This window comes from Mauremys reevesii, linkage group 12 (assembly GCF_016161935.1).
Source record: "Mauremys reevesii isolate NIE-2019 linkage group 12, ASM1616193v1, whole genome shotgun sequence".
Lineage (NCBI taxonomy): Eukaryota > Metazoa > Chordata > Testudines > Geoemydidae > Mauremys > Mauremys reevesii.
In genome coordinates, this window is record NC_052634.1 from 4666145 (window position 1) to 4691661 (window position 25517).

The window sequence follows — 25517 nt, forward strand, 5'->3', positions numbered from 1 at the left end:
GACTGGGAGCAAAGCCCACCTCCAGCTCAGAGATGGCTCAGCCAGGAGGGTCACAGGAAGAGGAGTGGTTCACGACCACCTATTTGCCCAGCTGAAGTGATGGGTAAATGACCCATCGTTTTTCTGTGCACCTGGGAAATGCAAACAGCACCGTGGCACGGATGCACAGATACCCTAATGCGAGGAGCCTTCCGAGAGGGGAATTGGCTGGATCGAGCCGCATGCAAAGACTGGCAGATTGGCACTTCCAGAACTGTACTGAGCACGACACGGTGCCACCCCCTACACAGCTAATCATATGGGGAGGCCTCAAATTCTCAGAACTGAAAGCCCTCTAAGCACTTGCTTTGCCAGACACTGCCCCGGGCAGGAAGCAGCTGGGGCATTCTTGTACTCTGGCAATTTGGCATAATCATCTGCAGATTAATGTGACCCATCCCGACAGCAGGGATACTCCAGAGGGGCAGGGTCATGGGGACACGTGGGACTGTCTGGTTCTATTCCTGGAAGCCAAACTACGCTGCCATAGACTGACACGTGCCACGAGGCCCTCTCCTTCCCCTTTGCTAACCCAATAACCCGTGTCTTATCCTTGACTCCCGCCATAGCCAGACGGTGTTTTTTGCCTACCCAGTTATAAAACAATGAATGCAGGACAGTAACGGGGGCAATTAGCATGTCTAAGTCCCAAGGTCACCTGGAGTACAGAGAGGCGGCATGGTCCAGAGACCTGGGTTCAGACCCCCTGTGACCGTGGCCAATTACTTAGCCTGTTTGTGCCTCAGTTCTTCTCCTGAAAAACAGGGATAACAGCACTGACCTAGCCCAGGGCGTTGGGAGGATAAATACATTACAAGATTGTGAGGTGCTCCACTGGACATAGCCCTTGAGTACTGGTTGGGCTCGCTAACTGCTCCCGAAGTGCTGTGTGTACTGCTGGCAGCGCGGTGGAATGGATGCCCTGGTAGTTCCATCAGGGAGCTGAATCCCACGTGGCCAAGGTGAGCAGCAGCAAGTGCCATCTTTACACAGCCAGAGCTGAGCGATTCCATCCAGAGTCTTGGCACCGGCCTGCGCACACAATGCATTTTAAAGCAAGCAACCTGCTCTCCCTGTTTTATTCAGAATTATTCTTCCTGAGCCACTGAACAGCAACCGCAGCATTGGGCACCAGCAGAGGATTCATCAGCCCCACCCGAGAGCAGTAACTTAATACTCCTGTCACCTGCTTCCCCAGCCCGTGCGCTCGGCCCAGCCACACAGTGACCGACTGTGCAGCAGAGCTGGTGGCTGACATTTATGTGGAGCTGGCTGGAGCACTCTCCAGCTTCCTTGCGGTTAGTTTTTTAAAAGTCAGGATGCGATTCTATTGCTTTCTAATTATTTTCTTATTGCTGGTGAAGGGTGTTGGATTGGCAAGCCTGAAGACTCTCGTCCTCTATCCAGTACAAGCACAGCAGGGCACGTGCCACACGTGTTTTTGGGCCAATGCAGCTTCGCCTTGCCATGTGGAAGGACCAATGCTAGGCCTGAGAGATGGAGAGCACAGTTTGCCCCCCGTCCCCACACACATTTTATTATTTGGGGATGGGTGGGGAGCACATCCCCAGTACACCCAGAGAAATCTTGTTCCCTCTTGCAATGCTGACAGGCGTGAGAGCCAGGAGTCCACTGAGACGGGTCTTTCTCTCTTCAGCTCTCTCTACAAGCCGCTCTCAGGGCCAGATGCTGATGCTTGCAGGAGGAGGCCATTAAATACTCTGCAGAGTGTTTGTGCTAGAGAGCTGCACCCTGCCAGCACGGTGCATCAAGCTGCATAATTAAACACATTCATCACCCTTGGTATTTGCAAGGAGAGATGGTGCTATATATTCGCCTCCACTAATGTATTCAGAATTCATGCCTGGCTGATTCAGTAGTTAAGACTTTCACTTGGACCAGCTCCCGGGGGACAAACTGTGTGTGGTGTGTGCGCAGGGGGTGTGGTGTGGTAAACAATCTTTCTGCTCATCTGAAACTTCTGTCTGGGAATGAGAATGAGCCACTCTGCACAGCGGCGGAAGATGCACAATCACAGCACTGTGGGGACATGGGGCTGTGCCTCCCTGCTGTGCTTGCAACAAGCTCTCAGCTGAGGGGCTGGGTTGAACGGATCCTCCACACAGTGTGACCTCGTACGTCTGGTACATGTAAGATCACACAGCAGACAATGCCAGTTTGTAGAGCAAAATGGTATCCTCCGTGCATCGTGACCTCACACAGACTGTACATGTGATGTCACGCTGTGTGGTGCAAAACAGTGTCCTCTGCACACTAGGGATTGCTGCAACCTCTTCTGCTGATGGCACGACCCCATTTGGGGTCATGACCCACAGTTTTAGAACTATGCACTATGCTATACAAATCCTAAGAGTACTACAACCCCCAAAGACAGCACAGCTGCTCTGTGGCTGCAGAATAACGCCTCCCCTGTACAATCTTGTTTAGATCCTGGACCTTATCAATGGAGCCTCACTAAGTGCACTGGCATGGCTGCTGCCTGCTTCACGCTGACTAGCCGAGATGAAGAACACTGGAATATTCATTAAAAATGTCTCGATGTGAACTTTAAAGCATTTCCTGGTTCTCATTTAATACATTTTAATCACCTGTCATGCTGCAGTAAACCAGGAAAGAATGAAGGATGAGAACACAGCCTGGAAGGCACCTGCTCACGGACTTCCAAACACTACCTTTACCAATTTGATCCCCAAAGCCTCCTCTGGGGTCTCTTAATTGGGATGGGCGAAGGGTGGCTGAGACAGTCAGGAAAGGGCTAAAGAGCTGTCATATGGCCAGGCAGGGGTGTGGGGCAGAGAGAGGTCAGGGGAAAGCCAGGGAATCCTTTCATTACTGCGTTACACATTTCTGTTTGGAACAATAAGTTGTATATGGAGGCAAACACCTGAAGTGGGCTTGGCTGTGGCACTGGGCCTTTCCTCCAGCTTACAGGGACTCGAAGATCTCCCAGACCAGCCGTGGTGCAGTAAATCTAATTCTTCACATATGTTGCAATTGTAAAGGTTCAGAGTCTGTGGAGATGCAGGTAACACTTGAGGAGAGTTTTACGGTCTCTGGTGGTCCCATGAACTTGAAAGAAATTGTTGCTGTTCCTATTTTTTAATATGTCTGGAATTCTTCTGTTTTTTGCAAGGACCAAGGGAGACGTTTTACTTTTTATTCCTACAATTGGTTTCTGGTTAAAATAAAGTGACCCATAACTTTAAGCTCTATCCTTTACTGCACCCCACTGAATCCAATATGGATTTGTATTCAAGCACTCTGACAGTTAGGAAAAACCCCATTTCTTCCAATGGAGACAAGGCCTCTTTTTAAGAAACTTCACCGGAGTGTAAATGGGCTGCTCTGAGTCGTTTAGTGCCAGGCAGTAAAAACAAAGCAGAAGAAGAATACATAAATATAAATTGCTGTTGTCATGCACATTGGATCAGGCCAGAAACCAGCTCCACTAAAGCCCATTGAAGTTGACAGGAATCTTGCCATTGACTTCAATGAGTGCTGGATCAAAGCCTTTTCCTGAAAATTTGGGGCAAGGACTGTTTTTTTATTCTGAGTTTGTACAGCACCTAGCACAATGGGGTCCTGGTCCATGGCTGGGGCTCGTAGGTGCTAAGTAATACAGACAATAAATAATAATACAGAAAGCAGCCTAACATATATGGCCAATTCCCATATGCAGAGCATGTTATTGTGCAAACTATAGACCCAAGTCAATAGCATAAAACTGTCCATTTTTCCCATGCATTTTTTTCTATTAGGGGGTTGAGCATGGAATCCTCTCTACAGGTCAAGCAAACGAACACAAATATTAAAAAAAATTGATTGAGTCTTTAGTTCTAAATGAGTGGAATAAAAACCCCTTTCATTTATTAATCGTAAATGATTCATCAATGGAACACAAGCTTCTGTCAAGAAAGACCTTTCTAGCCACCCTCGCTTTACAACATACAATAAAAAGTCCACAGGCGTTGCTCCTCACATATTTTACATGCGTCCATCTGTCAAAGAGGGCTGTACCACACAGACAGATCCTCTCAGCGGGAGGCCCAACTACAGGGTGCATAGGAAGCATAGGTGTAGGCAGGATAGAGAAAGGACAGGACTGGACAGAAACAGGCACGATTCACAGGCTGGAAGAGGGAGACAGCAATGCATTTCAAGGGTTCTGCAGTGTGTTTGGCGTCATGGAGAAAAGTATGGCGGAAGCCAGGTGAGCATAACCTTTGCTATCAGATGATAATTTTCCTTTGCAGATACTGAAAAGTATCCTTCAGCCTAAAAGCACCCGATTAGAAGGATTTCATTGTCTCCTGTGTGCTGCATAACTTACATCAGAGAAAAGCAATAATGGCAAATGCAAGCTACCATCCATCCCATGTGATAAGACCATCTATTTACACACACAGTGAGATTTGCTCACTTTAGTCTCACTTGCTGGTAGCAGAAAGACATAAGGGCCATCGGCCGCTGCCCATGTGATGAGAGAGTGTCTGCGGCGGTTTAAGTTACAAGGAGTGGGTATTTCCATTGAGTGCTAAAGGCCAGGTGTGACACTGCACTCCATATTCTTCATAATGATATTATATGATATGATTATGACATCGTTATGATGTATTTTATGCAAGATAAGTCATGTGAGATGTCACTGGAAAGGTTATTTTTTACTGAATATAATTATCCTACTTGTGTGCATGTATAATTCTTGTCTCTGAAGTTATGAATATTGACTATGTCTCTGCATTTCAAATGTAGTTACACCTGGGGAACGCCCACTAGACAAGAGGCTTTCATTCTATACAATGGTTGGGGAATGGACCATTAGGAAAACAGTAGGCCTTAGGAGAAGCTTATCTCCCACCTGGGGAGCCTTCCCGGGAACGCTCCAAACAGCCAGTGAGTGATGGCTGCTATAACTCTACAAGGACGTGATCAGACCACATCTCTAGCCTCCATCTTGGAATGTCAATAATTTTCCACAGACCAGTCTGGGGACCAAGCTTCGAAACAAAGGGTTCCTGCCATATGCAAAAGCTACATAAGGTGGGGAGTGACATCTGAGGTTCTTCATACAAGACATCTGAGACATCTTCATACAAGAAGATGCCTGCAAACACCTGAGGAAGGAAGACTCAACTGGGGGAAGTGCTGGCCCCAGGCTAAAGGGATTTCTAGCCTGTGAATGGAACCCCTGGGGATCCCAAGCTGTAAGCAAGTGAAGCTTGCCCCTTAAAAATCTGCAGCCTGTTTGTATCATCTGTTAGGGTGAGAAGCTGCTACTCATATCCAATCTATTTAGTATAATAAGCTTACTTTGTGCTATTTGTTTATTTGCTAGGTAATCTGCTTTGATCTGTTTGCTATCCCTTATGCTCACTTAAAATCTATCTTTTATAGTTGTTAAACTTATTTTTGCTTTATCTAAACCAGTGTGTGGGAATCACAACTTAGGGGCAAAGGCAGTTGCATATTCCTCTCCACACTGAGGGAGGGGGTGAATTTCATGAGCTTACACTGTACAGTTCCCTGTGCAGCACAAGACGGTATCATGCTGGGTTTATGCTCCAGAGAGGGTGTGCGCCTGAGGAGCTGGTAGGTGCCTTAGCTGTAGCCTTCCCATGCAGGGGCCGGTCAAAGAGCCTGCATGGAAGTGCAGCTGGTTGTGTCCCTACCTGTAGGTAGGCTGGTGAAAGTGCAGGCTGGAGGGCTTTGAAGCTTGTCACAGCAGCACAGTGTAAAAGGGAGCCCAGCCTGGTGGGTCAGGGGGGCTCAGTGCCAGTTCCAGGTGGCACCCCAGGGGGAACCCGTCGCACCAGGTTTACACCATTGACTTCAGTGGTGCTACTTCTGGCATACAATATAAACAAGGGGAGCATCGGGCTCTGTTCCATCTCTGGAGGGCACTTCCATTTGAATGAAAGACGGGGGACAATGGACATACAGAGAGAAAGCAAGAGAACAAATTCCTGCTTTGAAGGAAAATGCAGAGTAAATGCGGGTGGGAGTTTACCAAGGCTGCCTTTTACCTGCACTGCCCATCCCACACACTGTACGCACGGCCCTTGGTTCTAGGGCTGCTGCATCTCACTGCACTAGCTTGGGAGCCCTCAGGGGAACCTGGAAAGCTTTGGAAGTGTCCTTTAGCCCAGCGAAATGCTGGATGGTGTTGAGCACATGGCTGAATCATCGTGAGCCTCATCAGCCACGGCACCGCAGCTGAATTTAACGTAGCCAAATGCCTGGACAGACAACTTTGAAACCAAGCATTTAGGGTTTAAAACCAGCTGCAGCACAGCAGCAGCTGGAATTCCATTGGCCATGTGAGATCCTGCAAAGCCCTGCAGTTCATTCTGTGAGGAGCCAATGACATGGGGTGACTCTGTCTGACGGTTGAGGTCTGGTATTCCTTTTTGCAGGTACGATTTGCTCCCACAAATCTTGGGTTTGCAAGGTGGATCCCTGCCTAAAAATCTGAGCGTTTGTGCCACTCCAGCACTCCGCTTTGCACCCAGATTTCAGTGGCAAGCACCAAAAAGGGAGGTGGCTGTTCTGAAAACTGTGGCCAACAAAGCAACAGTGATACTTCGGATCCTATCAAATCCTGCCTCTTACATGGGGCAAACCCCACGGATTGGCAAGTACAATGTGATAATCCTTGTAAACTGGCAGCAAAGACAGCAGTGCCATTCATTAGTTTTCTGGCTATAGAGGGGAAATTCTCTTTGTAAAAGGGGTTTTAACTCCTGTATCCGCTTTACACAGTCAGTTAGCGTATTCTGGACAACTAAAGGGAAACCCATGAAATGAGCAAGGAAACTCATCTACAGAATAAACTCAACTACATCAGACAGTTCATTTGACTCATTATTGTTATTTTAATAATGGAAATGTGTAAACATAATAAAGGCCTGACTGATTTTCTACATGTAAACATTGCCATGTTAATAACCGATCTGATGAGATATTGTAGTATAAATATTGCAGGTGTGAACACACTAACATAAGTGACATGCCCACAAGCTACAAAGTGTGGTATGGAACTGAAAGCGGCTATGGGAACTCAGGGCCCTTCGTTCACATTACAACAACCTTCACTGAAAACTACAGCTTTTGTTGCATTAGTGCAACATAACAGAAATTCCCAGCAAGATTCCCAGGAAACCACAGCAGCAAGTTCTGCATTTTCAGTGCTGGCTACTGTGCATATGGTCATATAACTGTGTAACTGCTAACGCTAGGCACAAGCAAGACACACCGATATTTGTTCTTAAGCCACCTCACGGGAGTGACCCTTGAGGCAGTCCCTGATGAGATTTTGCTTGGCCATCGTAATGTCCTGAGCAGGTAGGCCTTCCCCAGAAACCTTCATTACATCTATCGAACACTGTTGGTTTTCCCAATGAATCTCCATCTGAAGTTGGAGTTAAATGCACATGTAACTACACCCCTCCTGCACACCTTGTATGCATGCATATCAAGTGGACTTCTGAGTTTAAAGGCGCCCACATTCACCTCTGAGCCAGATACTGATCTCACAGCCTAAGCAGAAGTGTATAAACACTGCCATAGGAAAGATCACAAGGGCTTTTAATGGAACTTGGTGTTGGAATATAGTTTATACAGCACAAAGCATTTAAAGGGGCATTTTGATGGTGAGGTGTCCCCTTGTAAAGGGAACTGTGTGTGTGTGTGTGTGAGAAACACATCTGTATGAAGTTTTTGTTTACAATTCTAAACAGAAACGAACAGTGCAGATTCCAGTGAACAAAGTCTGACTAAATTTCGAACAGAGACAAGATGTTATATGAAGCGCATACATTCATAGCTAGACATGATTAATAGGGGGTTTGGTTTGGTTTTGTACCCAACAGGAAAGGTTTTGTTAGAAAGGAAATTAATCCTGTTTAAGAGCTTTGATAACCTAACCATGTCCAAATCATGCTTCCAGTCTCATCCCTTTCTTCCCCAGGTCCTTGCAGAGAGAGAGAGAGAGAGAGAGGTGTTCTCAGAAAGGCTTAAAGGAGCGGCATAGCCAAATGGCTTTCCCCATTATAAAAATAATTCATGAGGGACACCGCATTAAAGAAAAGGAATGTCAATTGAAATTGCTAGAATGAAATGTGATACACAGGACTCAGAGAGGAAGCTGTATATATTGCATCAAATTACACCACAGATTAATCCTGTCTGGTGGAGTGTCAAATGCACAGTTAACCATGAATATTATTAAGGTTCAGTAATACCCATTTAGCCTGTCAGATTATTTGTTCCCAGCTAATCTTTTTAGTTAAAAGGGAAGAAAAGCCATTTCTATACTGATTTGACAATACAATTGTGGATAGCCCAAAAGAAGGTTAGACAAGCATCCACTGCAAATCTGTACACTCACAAGCTGTGTTATGCTCCAAACTCCTATATGTCATGGTCTTGAGATGCCTCCAGTGAGGCTCCAGGGATTCAACCATGTGAAAGAAAAGAAATGTCCTCAACACACATCTCAACAAGACACTTTAGGTCAGACAACTGCATCAGAGGGATGTTCTGATGACCATGTGTTTAATCCATGCGCAAAAGCCCTTGGAAAAAATGATCTCAATTCAGGCATCCCAAGTGGCTAGAATTGCCAAGTTTCTCTCTCTTTTAACCTGTGTTTAGGTATATGGATGGGGCTTTAGAAACCTTTTTATTATGGTTATCATCTTTGTAATATCCTTCATAGGTATGAACAGACAATGGTGATCGGCAACAGATGTGTGGAAATGTCAAGAGGGACCAGGTTTTTAAAAGCTTTCAATATCAGACCTTCCTATAAAAAAAGCCAACAAAAGATTTTTTCTTTACATCCATTAAAAAAGGGCAAATTCATTATAAAGCAACACAAAGAAACGTTAGAGAGAAAACACTTGGTTTAAACTTTTTTTTTATCCTCATTACAAAATACTCCATCTTTCCAATAAAATGATCTGTTGCGTGTGTTTTTTTCCCCTTGCACTGTCATGATCCTCTGAACGAAAAACTATCTGCTTTCACACCTGGGTAGGAACCAGGCCTTTTTAGGCAAATTTGTTTGTTGCTGTTTATTTGTGTTGTTGTACAAAGTTTCTAACAGAGCAAAAGCAGAGTCACTGCAGAAAGAAGCAATGAAACAAAGGAGGACGACGTTGATGGGCTTCCCAAGGTCGCTGCAGGTGCCAAACAATGGTTCCCAGGAGGGAGAAAAATGGTTGTTTAAAACAAATTTGGTGCATGTGGCAAGTGTGGATGTTTCCCGTGAGGTCCAAGGTGACATGTATGACAACAGACACAGGAAAGGAAACAAGGGGGAGGGGAAGAGAAGAAAGAAAGAAAAAGAAAGAGAGAGAAAATAGATAAAAAGAAAAAAATAGGTCAAATATAGAAAACATAAGAATTAAAGGTTTATTTAACTTAGTAAATTAAAATGGCCAAAGGTTAGAGAAGAGCTTTAGCGCAGTAACACCAGCGAAAAGGCCAACTCGGCAGCTCAGCAATGCCAGAAGCAGCCCAGCAAGTTAAAATTCAGGGGGTGAGGGGTTAGCGAGCAAATGGATCAAAATAAATGATGGAACAGGAGGCTCAAATGTGAAACATGAGAAAATGATTAGCTGGTATTTGAAAGGACAACACTGCCTTTTTCTAAGGAAAGACCTTTTGGGAGCAGACACTGCACCTAACAGCCTGTCCAAGTCCTGACCCAGTGCTCACTGTACTGAGGGTTTGGGTAATAGAGACACTTAATTACAGCCTTGAAAAAAAGCTATATGGATGCAGGAATACCTCAGAGAAATCAAGCTCCACTGGTTGGAGTCGTCGTAGACTACCCTCAAGCATACTGCTTTTATAACCACCTTTGTCCGTACAGTCAACTTGAGGACACCATAAAACTAGCCCCAGGACCATCTCAAGGGATTATATATAACAAATATATGTTTTGTCTACATGGAAGATTTTATTCCTAATGTAAGAAGGAGCAATGCTGGGTTGGAAACACTGACTCCAACCCCTGCCGCGGAGAAGTCGTGGCTCATTCTGAAATCAAAAGGGAAATACTAAATAACCGGCTATGAAATAACTAAATGACCCCAGCGTAGAACCAGATCCTTGGCCGACGTGAACTGCCATTACCACATTGACTTCAATGTATTTACGTGAGCTGGAGATTTGGCCTGACGTTCTTCCCCAAGCGCCTATTAGGGGAATCTGCCCACAGAGGCTCTGAGTCTGCTAATACGTCACAGGCCAAAGGTAAATCACAGCCCTAAACAAGATCAAACAGCTAAAGCAACAAAATCTTCTGTCCACTGCAGGTAACATGAATTATTTCATTGCATGGTGCTCTCCTTCTCTCTGAAGCAGGCTTCCATTCTGAGAAGGCAGAGAGCTCCAGAGCTGGAGTAGATTGGATCGACACTAAAGGAAACTACACTCCAAAATGAGGACCTCTCCTCCAAGATGGTTCCCACTCATGTGGCTTGCTAGTATTTTGAACAGCAGCATTCAAAATGGCATGGTGATTCCAAACCTGGCTCCTCCTCTCCTTTGCAGTGGAGTAACAACTCAGGAGTAGTTCCACTGAAGTCAATGTGGTTACACCATGAGATCAGAATAGGGCTATTTTAATCTATCTATGGCTTTATTAAGAAGCCTAGAAATAATGTTCTCTCTGCACTCTGCCTGGCATTTCAAAGATCGCATTTTCAAAAGGCCTGTCTCACTGCTCCTGCTATCCAAAACCACTTAGCTGTTACCTGAATGTTTTCCCAGGTACGTTCCAGCATTCCATTGGACTGCAGTGGAACGCTATAGACAATGCCAGCACAGGAAATTTGCAGGGAGCCAACCTCAAGAAGGCTGAGGGAACTGAAACACTGTTCAGCACTTAGAAGCTTCCTCTTCAGTGACCCCCAAGAGCACAAAGGAACTAATTTACTGCTCATCTCAGCCTACTGCCATTGGTTGCCTAGCCCTGAAATGATCTTATGCAATTCTCCACCTCCCTCCCACCAGTCTCAGTTGTCCTTCAAATGCATGAGGGTAATAAGTATTAGAGCTACTGAAAATGCAAAACTGAGGGTGAGTTGTTTAATGAGTTACCAAATGTCCTTCCATCTGAAACTACAGACCTGTTAAGTGCTCATCCCACTCTCTCTTTCCCCCCACACTCCCGTTCAAGCCCCAAGCATCCAGTGTTAACAGGTCACACGCATTTGTATCCTTAATGCCGTCAGTGGGCTTTACCCAGTAAAGTTTTGTCATGCACACTGCACAAGCTCTCAGCTGCATCCCTCAGAAAGGAGAGGGAGGAATAGACCAAGGCCTAAAGTCTCAGCTACAGGACAATGTGGGGAGAATTTGCTAATTGCTTTGAGGAAAAAAAGTGAGAGACTCACAGATAAAGCTCTTAAGAAAAAAAAATAAAATGAAATAATTTCCGTAATACAGATCATAGGCAACGATCGCAGCATGGATGCTCTTCACTCAGCAATGAGGCTGTCTCCACTGCTCCAGCTTGCCAGCTTTCAGACGTGTACATCTAGTGTTAATTTAAAATCATAGCTAGTCCAAGGGTCTTACCCCCAAAGGGACTTCTGTGGCTGAATTACATGGGCCAAGAGAGGTCTGGAAAGGAGATTCTCCCAAACCTTTTCTCTCTCCTGCAGGCTACCAAACTGCCGGCAAATCTCTGTACTTTAGGGACTGTGTGGCTATTGCAGTATTTGCGACTGCACCTTGCTTCGTGGGGAGAGAAATCCATGAAGGACGCAGTCTGTCTGTCTGCAACAGCAGCTTCCAAAAGGACTGCTGACATTATTCAATTTCTTTTGCCCAATGGGCTACCCAGTGTAATTATTTTAGCAACAGATTTGCTTTAGAAAGTGCTTTAATTTGGTCTCCATTTCATTTAATAAGGGCCATGCAGCATAGAACAATTTTAACCACACCAGCCAGCTCTTTACGCTGCTGCTAACTGTCCTGTATCAGCAAATGAGCAAAAAGCAAGCAGAAAGCAGGTTTGAAAGGGCAATCCATGTTGTGAAAAGCACAATACCAGGTATCTGAATTTCCCTTGGCCTTGGCTTGAATCAGGGACCCTATTTACTGGTTTCAGAAATGCATTTTCTACCCAGCACTTTTCTCATCTGCATGTCTTGTTAGTTTATAGTGATACAACGGCAAATATTTCCTGTGACTAGTCAGACAACAGTTTTTCATGGAGCATTCCTGCCAGGTTTTTGCTGTGCTATATATATGCTTTGAATGGGTAACCAATTATGATAATGTCTTTAAGCAAGCAAGTTGTCAGGGTTTATTCAGGCACATTAAGGGATGCAGCATAGTTGCATTAATTGAAAGCAGAAAACAATGGTAAAGCTTGTGGCGGTCATACCTGGGATTACAGTAGGCTGAGCTGAAGTCCTGAAAGCATAGTGTGCAGGCTTGGATTTCCCTTGCTGGTTCTCAGCTATCACGTAGACCTCATACTCTGCATTCCACTCGAGGGACTTAAGCATGACGTGGTCGCTGCCAGAAGGGAGTCTGATCTCTGGTTTCCAGTCTGAGGACTGCTTCTGGGGGATGGTGAGAGGAGAGAGGGGGATAAAAAACACAGTGCATGGTCTTAATGGTCAGTTCTGAGATAGGAGGATGATCAACTAATAAACATCACACACAATGTAAAATAAACCGGGACTCGGTTGTCAGACAACTTAGCAGGTGCCAAATGGGAAACCTACTGCCAGAAGCAGGTGAATCTGTCCCTAGGAAGGGATAGCTGATGGAGAATTTATGAAATCTAAGCAGCATCTTCCCTACTTATTTCCCAGTACAGAGCTATCGTGTCTAAAGAAAACCCTGCTGCTTGTTCCTCTCCCCTCTGCCTGACACCAGATCACACGCCTGTTTTAGAAAGACCAAGCCCCAGACCCTCCACACACATTGCTGAAGTGTGAAACATGCCAAGGCTTTTCAAAGGATTCTTTGCAGCGCTGGTACATAGAATTCAGATCATTTTGATGACAAAGGTTTGCTTCCAAACCGGGGGCGGGCCTAGCTTACCAGTTTTGTCTAGTCTGCTCTCTAGTGTCTCTTGAAGATTTTCAAAGCTGCCTAAAGAGATCTGGATTCCTAATTTCCAATTTTAATGGAAACTGGGTGTCCAAATCCTTTAGGCAGCTTTGCAAATTTGTTACCAAGATATTCCGAGTACTCAGTCTCCCCTGAGCTTGCTATTCTATGGCACCTCGATGGCGGATGAGGGCTGCCATTATCTCAGCTCTTGCACAGCAAAACTGCAATTTAAAACCTAGCAGTGAGTCCTGCTACTTGCTACTGTCACTGGGCAGCTCCTTTGCTTTTCTGCTTTTTACTGCTCTTACTGAGCCAGTCAGAGCGGGGAAATGGCGGTGGAGACCCTCAAAGCTGCTTGGTCTCTCCTCACAGACGAAAATGCACCCTATGAAATAAGTGATCCATATAAAGGACACGACTAACAAAAAAAATATTATTTACATCTCTGGAACTGGAGGTTGCTAATGTGATGGATTTAACCAGGACAAGAAGTTACAGCACACAGACTTTCCATATAAAATATCATTTCTTCCTCTGAGTACGAGCAGCTTGTCGGTTTATAGGTGGGTCACACATTTTAATTAATTTCAGCATCAACAAATTAGGGAGTTGTCTTAGATGCAGGACAGTATACGCGTGGAGACACAATACAGGAGAGCCCTTTTGTTTATTATTACTGCAAAATATTCTATGCATGTTTTTTGTAAACCTTTCATGAAAGAGAAAAACAACTCAATTAGGAACAGTCACAGTGCTGGGTGCATCCGAAAAACCCTATGAAGCCTATTGACTGAGATCTAGTGCTTTTATGTACTTTGGAATTACCTTCTGCATACTGATCACGGTGGCATCTAAGCCTGGCAATGGAAAATTCCTCCACTACGTTGCAAACAAGCCTTCTCATTAGCCAATGAGGGTCCCCAGGGCAGTGCAGCATGGTAAAACATGGTTTGGTGGAAAAACGTGAGGTACAGCAGCAGGGAGAATGCAGCGGGTGGGGATTCCTCATGGTGGAACATTTGTTTGTGCGTAGTGCTGGGGTTGGTTTTAGAATAATAAATTTAAACAAACAAACAAAAAACAAAAGTCCACCAGCAACTGAGAATGCTCACTCCGTGCAAGCCCCTCCCCTCGGCAATGGCCTCTGAAAGGTGGCTTGGAGGATCGAACAGGTCTTCTTCGTCTCTGTCTTCTGGATTCTATGAAGCTAAACCACCTAGTAAGAATTGAACAACTCCCTCCTGTCAGAGGGGTGTTGGGAGGGCACCGGAGGGGATGCAAGAGTGCCTATGTCATTTCTAGCGCGAGCGCCAGGATTACTCTGCTTGCTTCACTCGGAGGTTCACTCACCCCACTGCATGAGATGAGTCTTATTGCAAAAGTGGTTTCCCGATGGCTGGTACAGAATTAATTCATGAGAGGATCTACCAGGCTTAGTCTAGAAGATCTGCTTTGTAAATGCCCAAAAACTTCAACTAAAGGCTCTGGTACAGTTTAATTGCTACCAGGCACATTAATATTGGAGCAGATTGTCCAGACAACAGAAACAGCATCAGTAATTTTTAGCAAAACTTCCCCCAGCCCTAGAGATCCTCAGGACCTCAAGGCTACTCCATCACATTCTTATTCCTTAAGGCTGAGCTGTCACGTATTCTCTGATTAGGTGCTTTGCCTGCTGTGGAACAGAGAACATCAAACATCACCTAGCAAAAGCCAAGGTTAAAGTTGGCTTCATTAGTTCAGCTTGCAGCAATGTTACCTACTCATAATAAAACAATCCTTCCATTGGGCATTTGCTCAAAATAGAGCAGTGTGGGTTTCAGAACCCTAGGCAATTACAGGTATCTAATTTACTTGGGCCTAATAAGGAATATCTTCAGATAGCATCCCCCCACGTGGCCATGAATACAGTTGCCCTTATATTGTCTCCATCTAATGTTGAATAGTTGATCCAGTCACCTCGCCTCAGATTCTTTTTTTAAGTCACTAGTGCACAATAATTTGTTACCAATATGTGGATTATCCACCAAGCATATAAGGTCAGCAGGGAAATACAGCATGAAAGTTGTAAATTGTTAAGATAAGAGTTTGAAGTTAAATAATACCCCAGGTTTCAAGCCACTGACTGAGGCCTATTCAAAATGTTGCTGGCTATTATGTTTCATAAGAACATGAAATTAAAAAAAAAATCGATGTGCTTGTTATCACCCATAGCAGTGCAGCCAGGGGGAGAGGGAGGAAGTGAAGGAAATGAACAGTCAAGGTCAAAGTCAAGGAGAAAGTGGTGAGCTAAGAATTTTCTGCTAAATTCTGTATATTTTCTGTCTAATCCAACGCCACCTCATTTGTCCGGTGAGTCCATCTGTCATTTCTTGATGCCTAGACTGCAAGCTCCCTGGGGTAGAGACTGTTGTGCTTTGTTACCTGTCTGAATAGCACCTAACACAGTACGGCCCTGGGTCTTGACTAGACTTCCTAGGTGCTATCTAAATACAAACCAACAACAAAACCAGCCCAGCCGCCTTGGCTATTGGTCATACTTACAGCTTTGTATTTGATCAGATAATGTCTGATCGGGGAGCCTCCATCATCCTGCTTGATAAAGTTCACTTTAATGGAGTTCCCGTCTTCTCCAATCTGGCCCTCCAGTTTGGGTGCGCTGGGTTCCCCTGAAATAATGGTTTGACTCATATTTAATTTCCAGCCACTTCATAAAAACAAATACATAAACAAACCAAAGCCAGTAGAAGTGCACCATCATCCTGAAACACTTATGGGCAGGTTATCTGCTCCACCCTGGCTCACGCCCACGTGGAAACGCATGTACACAGACGTGAGAACGCATCCCTGTGCTCCTGAGAGATTCTAATATTTGCAAGGGTTAGAATTTTTAGCAGGTATTTGTGCTTACAAAATTCAGGTGAAATTTTGCATGTGCCTAACCAGACGAAGGGCAGAAGCTGGGCTTAAAATATAGCTCCTTGGTGTCTGCGACTCAGAAGCAGTTTTAAAGGTTTTCAGTCTGAAATTCTTACGTTAAACAGCAGCAAAACAAGGTGGGTGTCAGTCTGTCAAACCAGCAGGGCCACTCTTCTGAAGCACATACAGAGCAAGCTCTCTGTTTAAAGCAGCTAGCTTGCTTCTCCACTGAGAGACATGTTCCTCCTATATCTTTTCTTCTGGGTCTGCACACTGAATGCTTTTCAAATTCGAAAAAAATCTCGGGATTCTCCATCACCCTGCACCTTGTACTGTCATGTACAGCAGTGAAAAGTAAGCATAAAATATTACTGCATCAGAATAGCAGCATTTTACACTCAGTTTGCATTGGTGTAGATGGCTACACAGGATGCCCGGCAATGGGGAATCAGACCCTTGTCTCCAATTTAGTAATGTCATTTTTAAGAAAAAAAAAAGAGAAAACATTCTCCTGATTTGCAGCTCAGGCCGTGTCCTCAAAGGACAAGAAGGGGTTAATCTCCATTTACCTAGGGTAATTTACCTGCCATTCACTAGTGGTGGCTCTTGTGATTCTCAAGGCAAATGGTGAGTCAATTCCTGCCTATCGCATTTGTACAAGATCTACAGAGGACACTTCCCCACCCCACACAGTGAACATTTCCTCCTTGTGCTTTTACAATATCAGCTCTTCTGCATGAAACAAAAATTAACTCACATGACTTAATTATGCTGTTACAAGTGCTAACCTCCCATCTAGAGAGAACGCAGCTAGAGTCACATTTCTGTATGCACATTCCCTATAATACTCCTTTGGTATTTCTCCAGGTTTCAGCTGTTTAATTTATATCGATATTTTTTACCTCCTGAAGTCTGTTTGGAACTGGCATTACTACTATTTTGTTGTTTATTCATGGATTCTAAGGCCAGAAGACACCACTGTGATCATTTAGATTTGACCTCCCATATAACATGGGTCACAGAACTTCCCCAAAATAATTCCTAGAGCAGATCTTTCTGAAAACCCCCCATTTAATCTTGATTTTAAAATTGCTAGTGATGGAGAAACCACTATGATCCTTGGTAAATTGTTCCAATGGTTAATTATTCTCTCTGTTAAAAATGTATTTCCCACCTGAGTTTGTCTCGCTTCAACTTCCAGGCACTCGATTGTGTTAGACCTTTCTCTGCTCGACTGAAGAGCCCCTTATTAAATATTTGTTCCCCATGTAGGTACTTACACACTGTGATCAAGCCACCTCTTTTGCAACAAGAGAAGACAAAAAAATCAATGAATACAATTTTCCAAAGCACTTAAATGATTTAGAAGCCTTAGTCTCATTTTCAAAAGTAACACAGTCACTTGGGAGCCTAATTCCCACTGACTTTCAATGAGACTTAGGTGCTTTTGGAGATTTTACCATTCAGCTTATTGAAAGGCAATGGGACTTAGGCTCCTAAGTTGGTCTGAAAACAGGACTTACTGTAAAATTTTGAAAAGTGCTTAAGTGACTTAGATGCTTAAGTCCCAATGTGAGTCAATGGGTGCTTTTGAAAATTTAACCTACAGGCTCCTAAGTTACTTTAATGCTTTAGAAAATTTTATCCCAAGTCTTGCTGAAAGTCAAAGAGACACGGGCTCTATTCTGTACTCATCCCCTTAGAATCTGAGTGCTTAAATCATTTCTCAAAATGTAACTTAGGCAATTTAGAAACTCCATGCTACTCTGAGGCTGCATTAAAGACCCAACTCCCAGCTCCATGAATCCAAAATCTATATGACAACTCTGGAAGTTATCAGTGGTGGGGTACCAAGATACGACAATGGCTGAATCTATTTCCCTATGTTAAGTTCTCCTCACACCTTCTATGGGCCATCTTAATTATCACTTCAAAAAGTTTTTTTTCCTCCTGCTAACGATAGCTCATCTCAATTGATTAGACTCTGCCTGTTGGTATGCATACTTCCACCTTTTCATGTTCTCTGTATATGTATATATATCCTGTGTGTGTGTTTCCATTCATGCATCCCGAAAGTGAGCTTTAGCTCACAGCTCTCAGCTAAATAAATTTGTAGTCTCTAGTCTCTAAGGTGCCACAAGTACTCCTGTTTTTTTTATTAAGACTCAAATATTTGTTGTGTGAATAATTTTGGCTAATGTGATTAAAACATATGTTACGTTAAAGAGAGCGAGCACTGGCCTTATATTAGAAGTGATGAAATTCTGTCAATCTACAGGTTTTAATGATAAGCCAAACCAGTCTCCCTTCATCTACTCCAGAAAGAGCAATGTAACTAGCAGGGACTTTGTCTCCTTGTGAAGTGAGCTCGGGCAAATGCAGAGCTCCAACATTACAGCAATCATTCCACTAAGAAGCCTGCACCATGAAAACACCCACTGTCTTCTCCTTTCCACAGCGTCTGCATCAATGGGGTTTTTGTGCACATCCCCTCCAGAAACGAGTGTTCCCTCAACCCCCCCTTATTTGTTACGGTATGTTTTCTGCAGACTTAATTCCCTTTGGCTCACGAAGGAAAAAATAAAAAGGATGCATGATGCAAGTACCAGTGGAAGCAGGGAAGTTTGCATGAAGATAGGCTTCAAAATACACAAAAATAAATCTTGCCTCAGCCATTATAGAGAGATGAATATAAAGTCCACACAGATTTTGCTTCCTTAAAGAATTACTAATGAAGGCAGACAAATCAGTCCAGAGAGTAACAGAATCCTGGCACTATGGACTAGCTACCAAGTACAGTTCTACACTGAAAAGCGGATCTGTGAAAATGGCACCTTCTTACTCATCAGATTTTCTCCTTGAAAACTTTTGGGATAAACCTGTTTGTAACTACTTTCTACTCCTCTTACCCTTGAGAATCCCGCACTGCTAAGAAATAGCAAGCTGGATTCTTATTAAATTTCACACATCAAATAGAACTATTAACCATCTCCAGTGCCAGTTTCTGGCCTCGGTTTTCCTGTGCAGCCCCACTGAGCTAAGGGCGGCATGTGGCTCACAGAATTTTTGTTACTGGGGATGTAATGCATGAGAAGTAAAAATCTGGCTTGACTCTCAGATCCCAGCTTGAGTTTGCAAGACTGGAACCTGGAAGAAAAAAAAAAAAGAAAGTATCTATTGTAAATTGAGCAATTTACCCTGGAGTCACTCCCTGGCAGGTTTTCAATAGCAGTTAGGCGCCTTGGTGCTTTGCCTATCTGCATCTTATGGCACCTAAATACCTTTGAAAAGATTTCAAAACAGAAGAATTAATGAACTATCTGATCTCAAATCTGCAGCTACCCTTGCCTGAAAGAGCATGTGACTTAGAGCCCTCAGACAAGGAGAAAGGATAGGCCATTGGGTAGGGAGATCGCCTACAGCTTGGAAGAGCTGGGATCAATTTCTCACTCTGCCAAACTTCCTGAGTGAGCTTGGGCAAGTCAGTTAGTCTCTCCTGGCCTTAGCACCCCACCTGTAAAACTGTTCTGATCTTGGGGTCTTTTGGACATTAATACATTAAAGAGTGTGAGGCACCCGGATACCAGTGGGGGCCATATAAGTGTTTACAGAAGAACAGCCATACTGGGTCAGACCAAAGGTCCATCTAGCCCAGTATCCTGTCTTCTGACAGTGGCCAATGTCGTGCCCCAGAGGGAATGAAGAGAACAGGGAATGATCAAATGATCCATTCCCTGTCGCTCATTCCCAGCCACTGGCAAACGAAACTAGATAGATGCGATACACACAGGAATTCTGCTTTAGTGCAGCACTGGAGTAGTGGATTTGCCTTTAAAATGTCCTTTTCCTCATGTGCATTATTTAAATACTCCTGCGTGTAAGGTTGCAGGATGTTAGCTATTAGAAATCATCTCTCTTTTAAAGATACTGGGCCACAATATATTACACTGATAGCCTCCACACTTCCCTTGGCACCGCCAGCCCACATCTGATTGCTGGCTTGCTATCTTTGCCATACCACTCTCCGATTCTATACTGCCTCCCTGCAATCTGCCTGCCAGCCGTGACAGCATAATGATGGAAGGTTAAATCAATAAAAACCCTCTCAGCATGCTGTACTCCACCTTTTTGGTGCAAATTGATTTACATCTGCTCTGCCATTTGCTCCTGATGACGAGCCTTTGCTCTGCAGTATTTCAGCCCATGATGGCTGTTGACAGAGCAATGACATAGTAAGGTCTAAGAATGTGATACTTCCTCCCTGGTGCAACTTCAGCGGGTTTAGATGGGATCTGGGCCATTACCTCCATTAAGTTATTTTGGAAACTTATGACCAGGATTAATTTACAAGACGAACAAAAAGAAAAGAAAAATACCAGAGAGCAGCATGAAAACTCAGGCCTGTAACATTAAACAGCAGAGCCTCGAAAAGGGCCGGATGCAAAGCCAATGAAATCAAAAGGAGTCTTTCCCTTGACTTCAGTAGGGTTCAGATCATATCTCCATTCACTGCTAATGTGCACACCATATAATTCACACTCAGAAAGGCTGTTCCCTTCTCTTTGCTCAGCAAAGATTTAATAGCAGAGGGCAGTTGTAAGGTCCTGTATTACTAAGACTTCCATTACTTCTGCAAAAGATACTACAGTGCATTTGCTACTAGTACATTACAAAGGGGTTTAAAAATAATGGAAAATAAATTACAGTTGTCAAAATAAATGAACAAAGTACATTGTGAGAGGCATTATCCTAGACTCTTTATTATTCACAAACTCATGGGTAATTTACATTGGTTCTTCCATTAATTAGTGACTATTAATGAAGATGTCTTGCATATGCATGTAGTGCTAATCCCAGGTTTAGAATGCCAGGGTATGTAAAGGGCCATGCAAACTATTATGGTTTCACTAAACATGTTTTAATAGCTGGAATAATTTATAGATTTCCAGCATGTTTCTATTTCTCGGAAAGAGACTCTGATTGACTTCATTATGGATAATTTTAGCAAAACCAATGCTATAATTATTTGTAAATTAAAGTTTACAATTCAGCTGCAGTCAGCAGGCAGGGCTCCCAGCAAACTCCTAGGATTAATTATATTCTATCATCTGGTCTCCTTTTGGATCCCTAATTCTTGCAGATATTTTATCTAATCATTAGAAAAAGCATCTCTGTCAACTATAATTATACAAATGCAGAACACTCTTTTTGGTATTAGTATTTATTTATTTGAGTGTGTCTTAATGCGAAGCACAAGGGACCAAGACCAGACACTATATATGAGAGGCAGGCAGTTCTCACACACAGCTCTTCTCAGTCCTAACCTGCAGCATCCCTGCTAGTCCAGCTCTGAGCCTCACAGCTCTGCACCACCATCTGAATGTGCAGCAATTCCTGTTGTTCCAGCCATGGGCCTCTCTTGAGCAGAGATTGACTGTCACACCAAATTGTGGCAAAATGTTATTTTAAGATCTTCATAAAAGACTGATCCTGCACCACTGAAGCTAACAGAAATGCTGCCATTGGGCACAGGGTCAAGTTCAAATAACGACAAGGCTGAGGCATTAAAGACATAACATTTGTGACCTAAGAGTCTGATCCAACACTCAGAATAGGAAACTCTGATCTATACTTTGCTCCTCAGATGTTGTTCTGTTACATGATCCCAAAACACAGGACAGTTAATAAGCCTGTAGGCTTTATTGGGATAAAAATGCACTTGGGAGTTTAATTGTAGCCTATTACTAGGAATTTGCAGGATGTCCATGGATGGTAAGAGCTCACCCTACATTCTCATGTTTATCAGTTTGGATTTTGATTCAGATATTTTTCACCCACAAATTAGAATCCTAGCTTAGTTGGATGCCCATGCATGGAGCTCTCACTAGATCACTGGTCCAGCTTGAAGCAAATGACACACAGAAACTCCACTCAGGGTTCCCCCTGGTCTACAGCACAAGGGCTGCCTTACGTTGCTTCTGCACTACTGCTGGATATGCACCCATCATAAAAAAGGACAGGAACTGATTACCAAACTGGCCACCTAGATTTTAATCAAAGGATTTGTTATCATTGCTGTCGGCTTCCTGAGACTATATGTTTGCAAATCTCATTTCAGCTTCAGTTTCTCCAGGAATTATTAGTGCTTGGAGAATGACTGCCACTACGCAGAGTGCAAATTAAAGGGAAACAAATGAATGCTCACAGACTGGATTTATAATTTATATTCAAATATATATTGAGTTATTTCTCCTGGGCATCCTGAAAACAACAACAGCTTAACTGATCAATTCTTTTTTTCCCCCTTCTCCAGTGCTACTGGAAAATACAACCAGGAAGGTTACTTCTTGTCATTATTGAGTTGATTCAAGTCAAGGAAGCTATTACAGAAATAATTGCACCAAGATTATTAACCAATAATTAACCAAGACCGAAGCAAATGTCCTGCCCAAACAAGCTGTTATTTAAAGGGAGTTTAAATGTTTTTCCAGACTAGCAACTGGCTTCAACAACAATCAGGGGCACCGATTGCTACTTATTATGCTAGACACTGAGTCATTTAGGCACTACTGAAAAATCCATGAGCTGCAATGCTTAGCCCTGTCCCTATATTGCTGCATCTTCGGCAAACTTGATCAATAGACCAGTAGCTAACACTAGGGATAACACCAGATCCACACTTCATTGTTATTCCCTCCCACGATAACCTCACAATGAAGAGACAACATTAATAAATCTCAAGGCTAGAAGGGACCATCTAGACTGACCTCCATAGGCCAGAGAGTTTCACCCAGTGATTGCTGCATCGAGCCTGACAACTTGTGGTTGATCTAACAACCATCTCTTAGAAAGATGTCATCTTGATTTAAAGATTTCAAGTGATGGAGAATCACCATATCCATTAGGAAGCTGTTCCAATGGTTAACTACCCTCCTATTAAAATTATTTCCAATTGGAATTTGTTAGTTTCAACTTCCAGCCACTGTATCTTGCCAGGGCTCGTTCTGCTTGGCTAAAGAGCCATCTACTACCAGAAATGTTCTCCCCATGTAAGTACTTGCGGTCTATGATCAATGACTATCAACATCATATCTGAAACCAAAAAAATCATAATAGCACAAACCCAAGTGAAAAATATTCATATCTCTATCCACATATATTTACATATTTGTCTCAAACAGGCAGGTGTAATCCATACACAGGGGCTGTAAAATAAAAGTGTGTTAGTACGTTTCAACCAAAGAAGGAAGAAGTTTAGTGTAAAAACTTTAGTCCGGCAGAACCAGCAATCCTATCATGAGTCAGAGTGTCAGTAGCTGAAGAGAAAAGGTCATTATAAGATTAGAAAGAACTCATGCTCAGAACATGCATCTCATCCACATGAAGAGGGCTGGCAAGCAAGGGTGTATTAGAGGGGTGTTTATACACATGCCAGTCAGGTTCCCATTTACACTGTGGCTCCTATGGATACTTCAGTTTAAGGAAATTCCTCAAGGAAGTCATTTAAATAAAGTATCAAACCTGTTAGACTTGCTCTGTATAATCAATCTACAAACACAATCTGCCCAGGGAGGAAATTCATACCAATGCAGAGGGAATGACAAGCCCTTTGGGGAGATTCTGTAGGGGCAGTGGGGTAGTGCTGCAGGATTCGAAGGGGTTCTGTGCTATCTCTGGAGATAAAACATGAGATGAGACCTTTGTGTCTATACAGATTTCACCCAGGTATGTAAAACATACAGGTCTAAAATCAGTCTCAGCTACTCTGCCGATGACAGGAGCGAGGCAGGCATATCCCAGGTCTGAATTTGACCCCCCTCCCTCGCCCGGGTGTTTGCTCCAGGAAGTGGAACTGGAAGCCAAGAAATGCTTGAACTGTGAGGACGAATTAATAGCTGCAGACGGGATGTGATGCGATGCTTGTTCTCTTTCTCAGGGCTTGTCCTATTTCCAGCGGATCGCTCCGTCCGGAGTTGAATGTGAGAAGAGCTTGGGTAGCTTTGGGTGAGCCCAGCAGTTTGCAGGGCAGCTAATACACTGTGACCAGCAAGGCTCGTCCCAGCATTTCATCCTGCCACTGCACAACACGACAGTTAAGAGTAAACTACTTCACAGTATGGGCATCTAGGGCATCCCTGTGAGCCCCACTGCACTGCTTCTTCCAGCCTCCAGATCTGTAACTTTGGGAAGGAGAAAAAACAATGCTTGGCTCTGCTAAGAATGGCAAAAAAGCATTCACATCTCAAGTGAATCAGCTGCCTTTCCTACTCCAGGCACCACCATCTCAGAACAGGCCATTGCAGTAACCACACTGCTTTACCACTTCCACAGTGGCCCACATCTAATGTTTCATAATGCATCTGGCCAACTCAACAGGGCTGTACATGCGAGAAGGGGACATTTTTGACTAGCCCAAGATGCTGATCATTATCACCACCATGAAGCATAAAGGTTCAGTCTTAGCTTTTCAATGCAGCTAGCGTAGTGCAGATATCATTCCTAGTGATGTCGTTCTTGAATTCTTTTTTGATTCTTCCTAAATCATTAGTGTCAGTAATATCCTGCTGCAGTGAACCCCACAAACTGCAAAAATGCTTCCTTGTATCTATGTTAAATAGGCTGCCTTTTTTTTTTTTTTAAATCAAGTACTTCCTTGATCTCACGTTGGAGCTATGTGGTCAGGATTTTCAGAAAAGGCCAGTGACTTTGGAACACTGTAAAGAATCCCTAGCTCTTATACAGCATTTTTCATCAGTAGATTTCTAAGCGCTTTAAAAATGGAGGTAACTATCATTTCCCCCTTTTTATTGGGATGGGGAAACTGAGGCACGGGCAGGTGACATGATTTACCCAAGGTCATCCAGCTGGCCACTGGCAGAGTAGGAACAGAACCCAGATCTCCTGAGTCCCAGCCCAGTGCTCTATCTTGAATGGCTAAAATCGGTCAGATTTTCAGTAAGAGCTGAATACCTGCCCTCTGAAGAGCAAACCCCTTTAAAACAGCTCTAATTGGGCACCTGAAAACTGAGGCACCCAGTATCATCAGTCAAAATACTTGGCTATCTGGCACTAATGCGAGATCCAGCATCTTTCTTTCTCAGCACACACAATTATCGTCTGGTTATCTATTTCATTTTTTTGCAAAATGTGATCAAAGGAGCAGCTCGCTTCCTTACCCCTGCGCCACCAGGTAAATGGGACTAAATTGTGACAAAGGCTGCCACAATTTGAAACACAGAGCAGCCACATCTACACAATCAAAGGCGTCAGAAATGGTAAATACACTAGGGCTGAGAGAAAGAGAATAGGAAAGAAGGCTTCATAACACACACAAGAGAAGCAAACGAAAAACAAAACGACATGCAAAACGACACAGCCAGGTCTTCATTCCTCATGGATGTCGCCCAATCAGTTTTCAGAGCAGGAGGAGGGGCTTGGGGCATTGGGGGAAAGGA

General features: G+C 43.7%; 1 protein-coding gene across 9 annotated transcripts in view; it reads right to left on the reverse strand.

Moving 5' to 3' along the window:
- Nucleotides 1–25517, reverse strand: part of NCAM1 (neural cell adhesion molecule 1) — a 255069-nt gene that overhangs the window by 11666 nt on the left and 217886 nt on the right. For 3 of the 9 annotated variants that reach the window (XM_039496751.1, XM_039496748.1, XM_039496750.1), the window contains 2 exons: nucleotides 15688–15812; nucleotides 12464–12641 (listed from right to left, as the gene is read on the reverse strand). In XM_039496751.1, coding sequence (XP_039352685.1) covers nucleotides 12464–12641; nucleotides 15688–15812 — 303 coding nt within the window. Of the gene's footprint in view, nucleotides 1–8895; nucleotides 9240–12463; nucleotides 12645–15687; nucleotides 15813–25517 lie in introns of those variants that run through there. The other 6 variants (XM_039496749.1, XM_039496747.1, XM_039496746.1 and 3 more) reach the window with 4 other exon arrangements.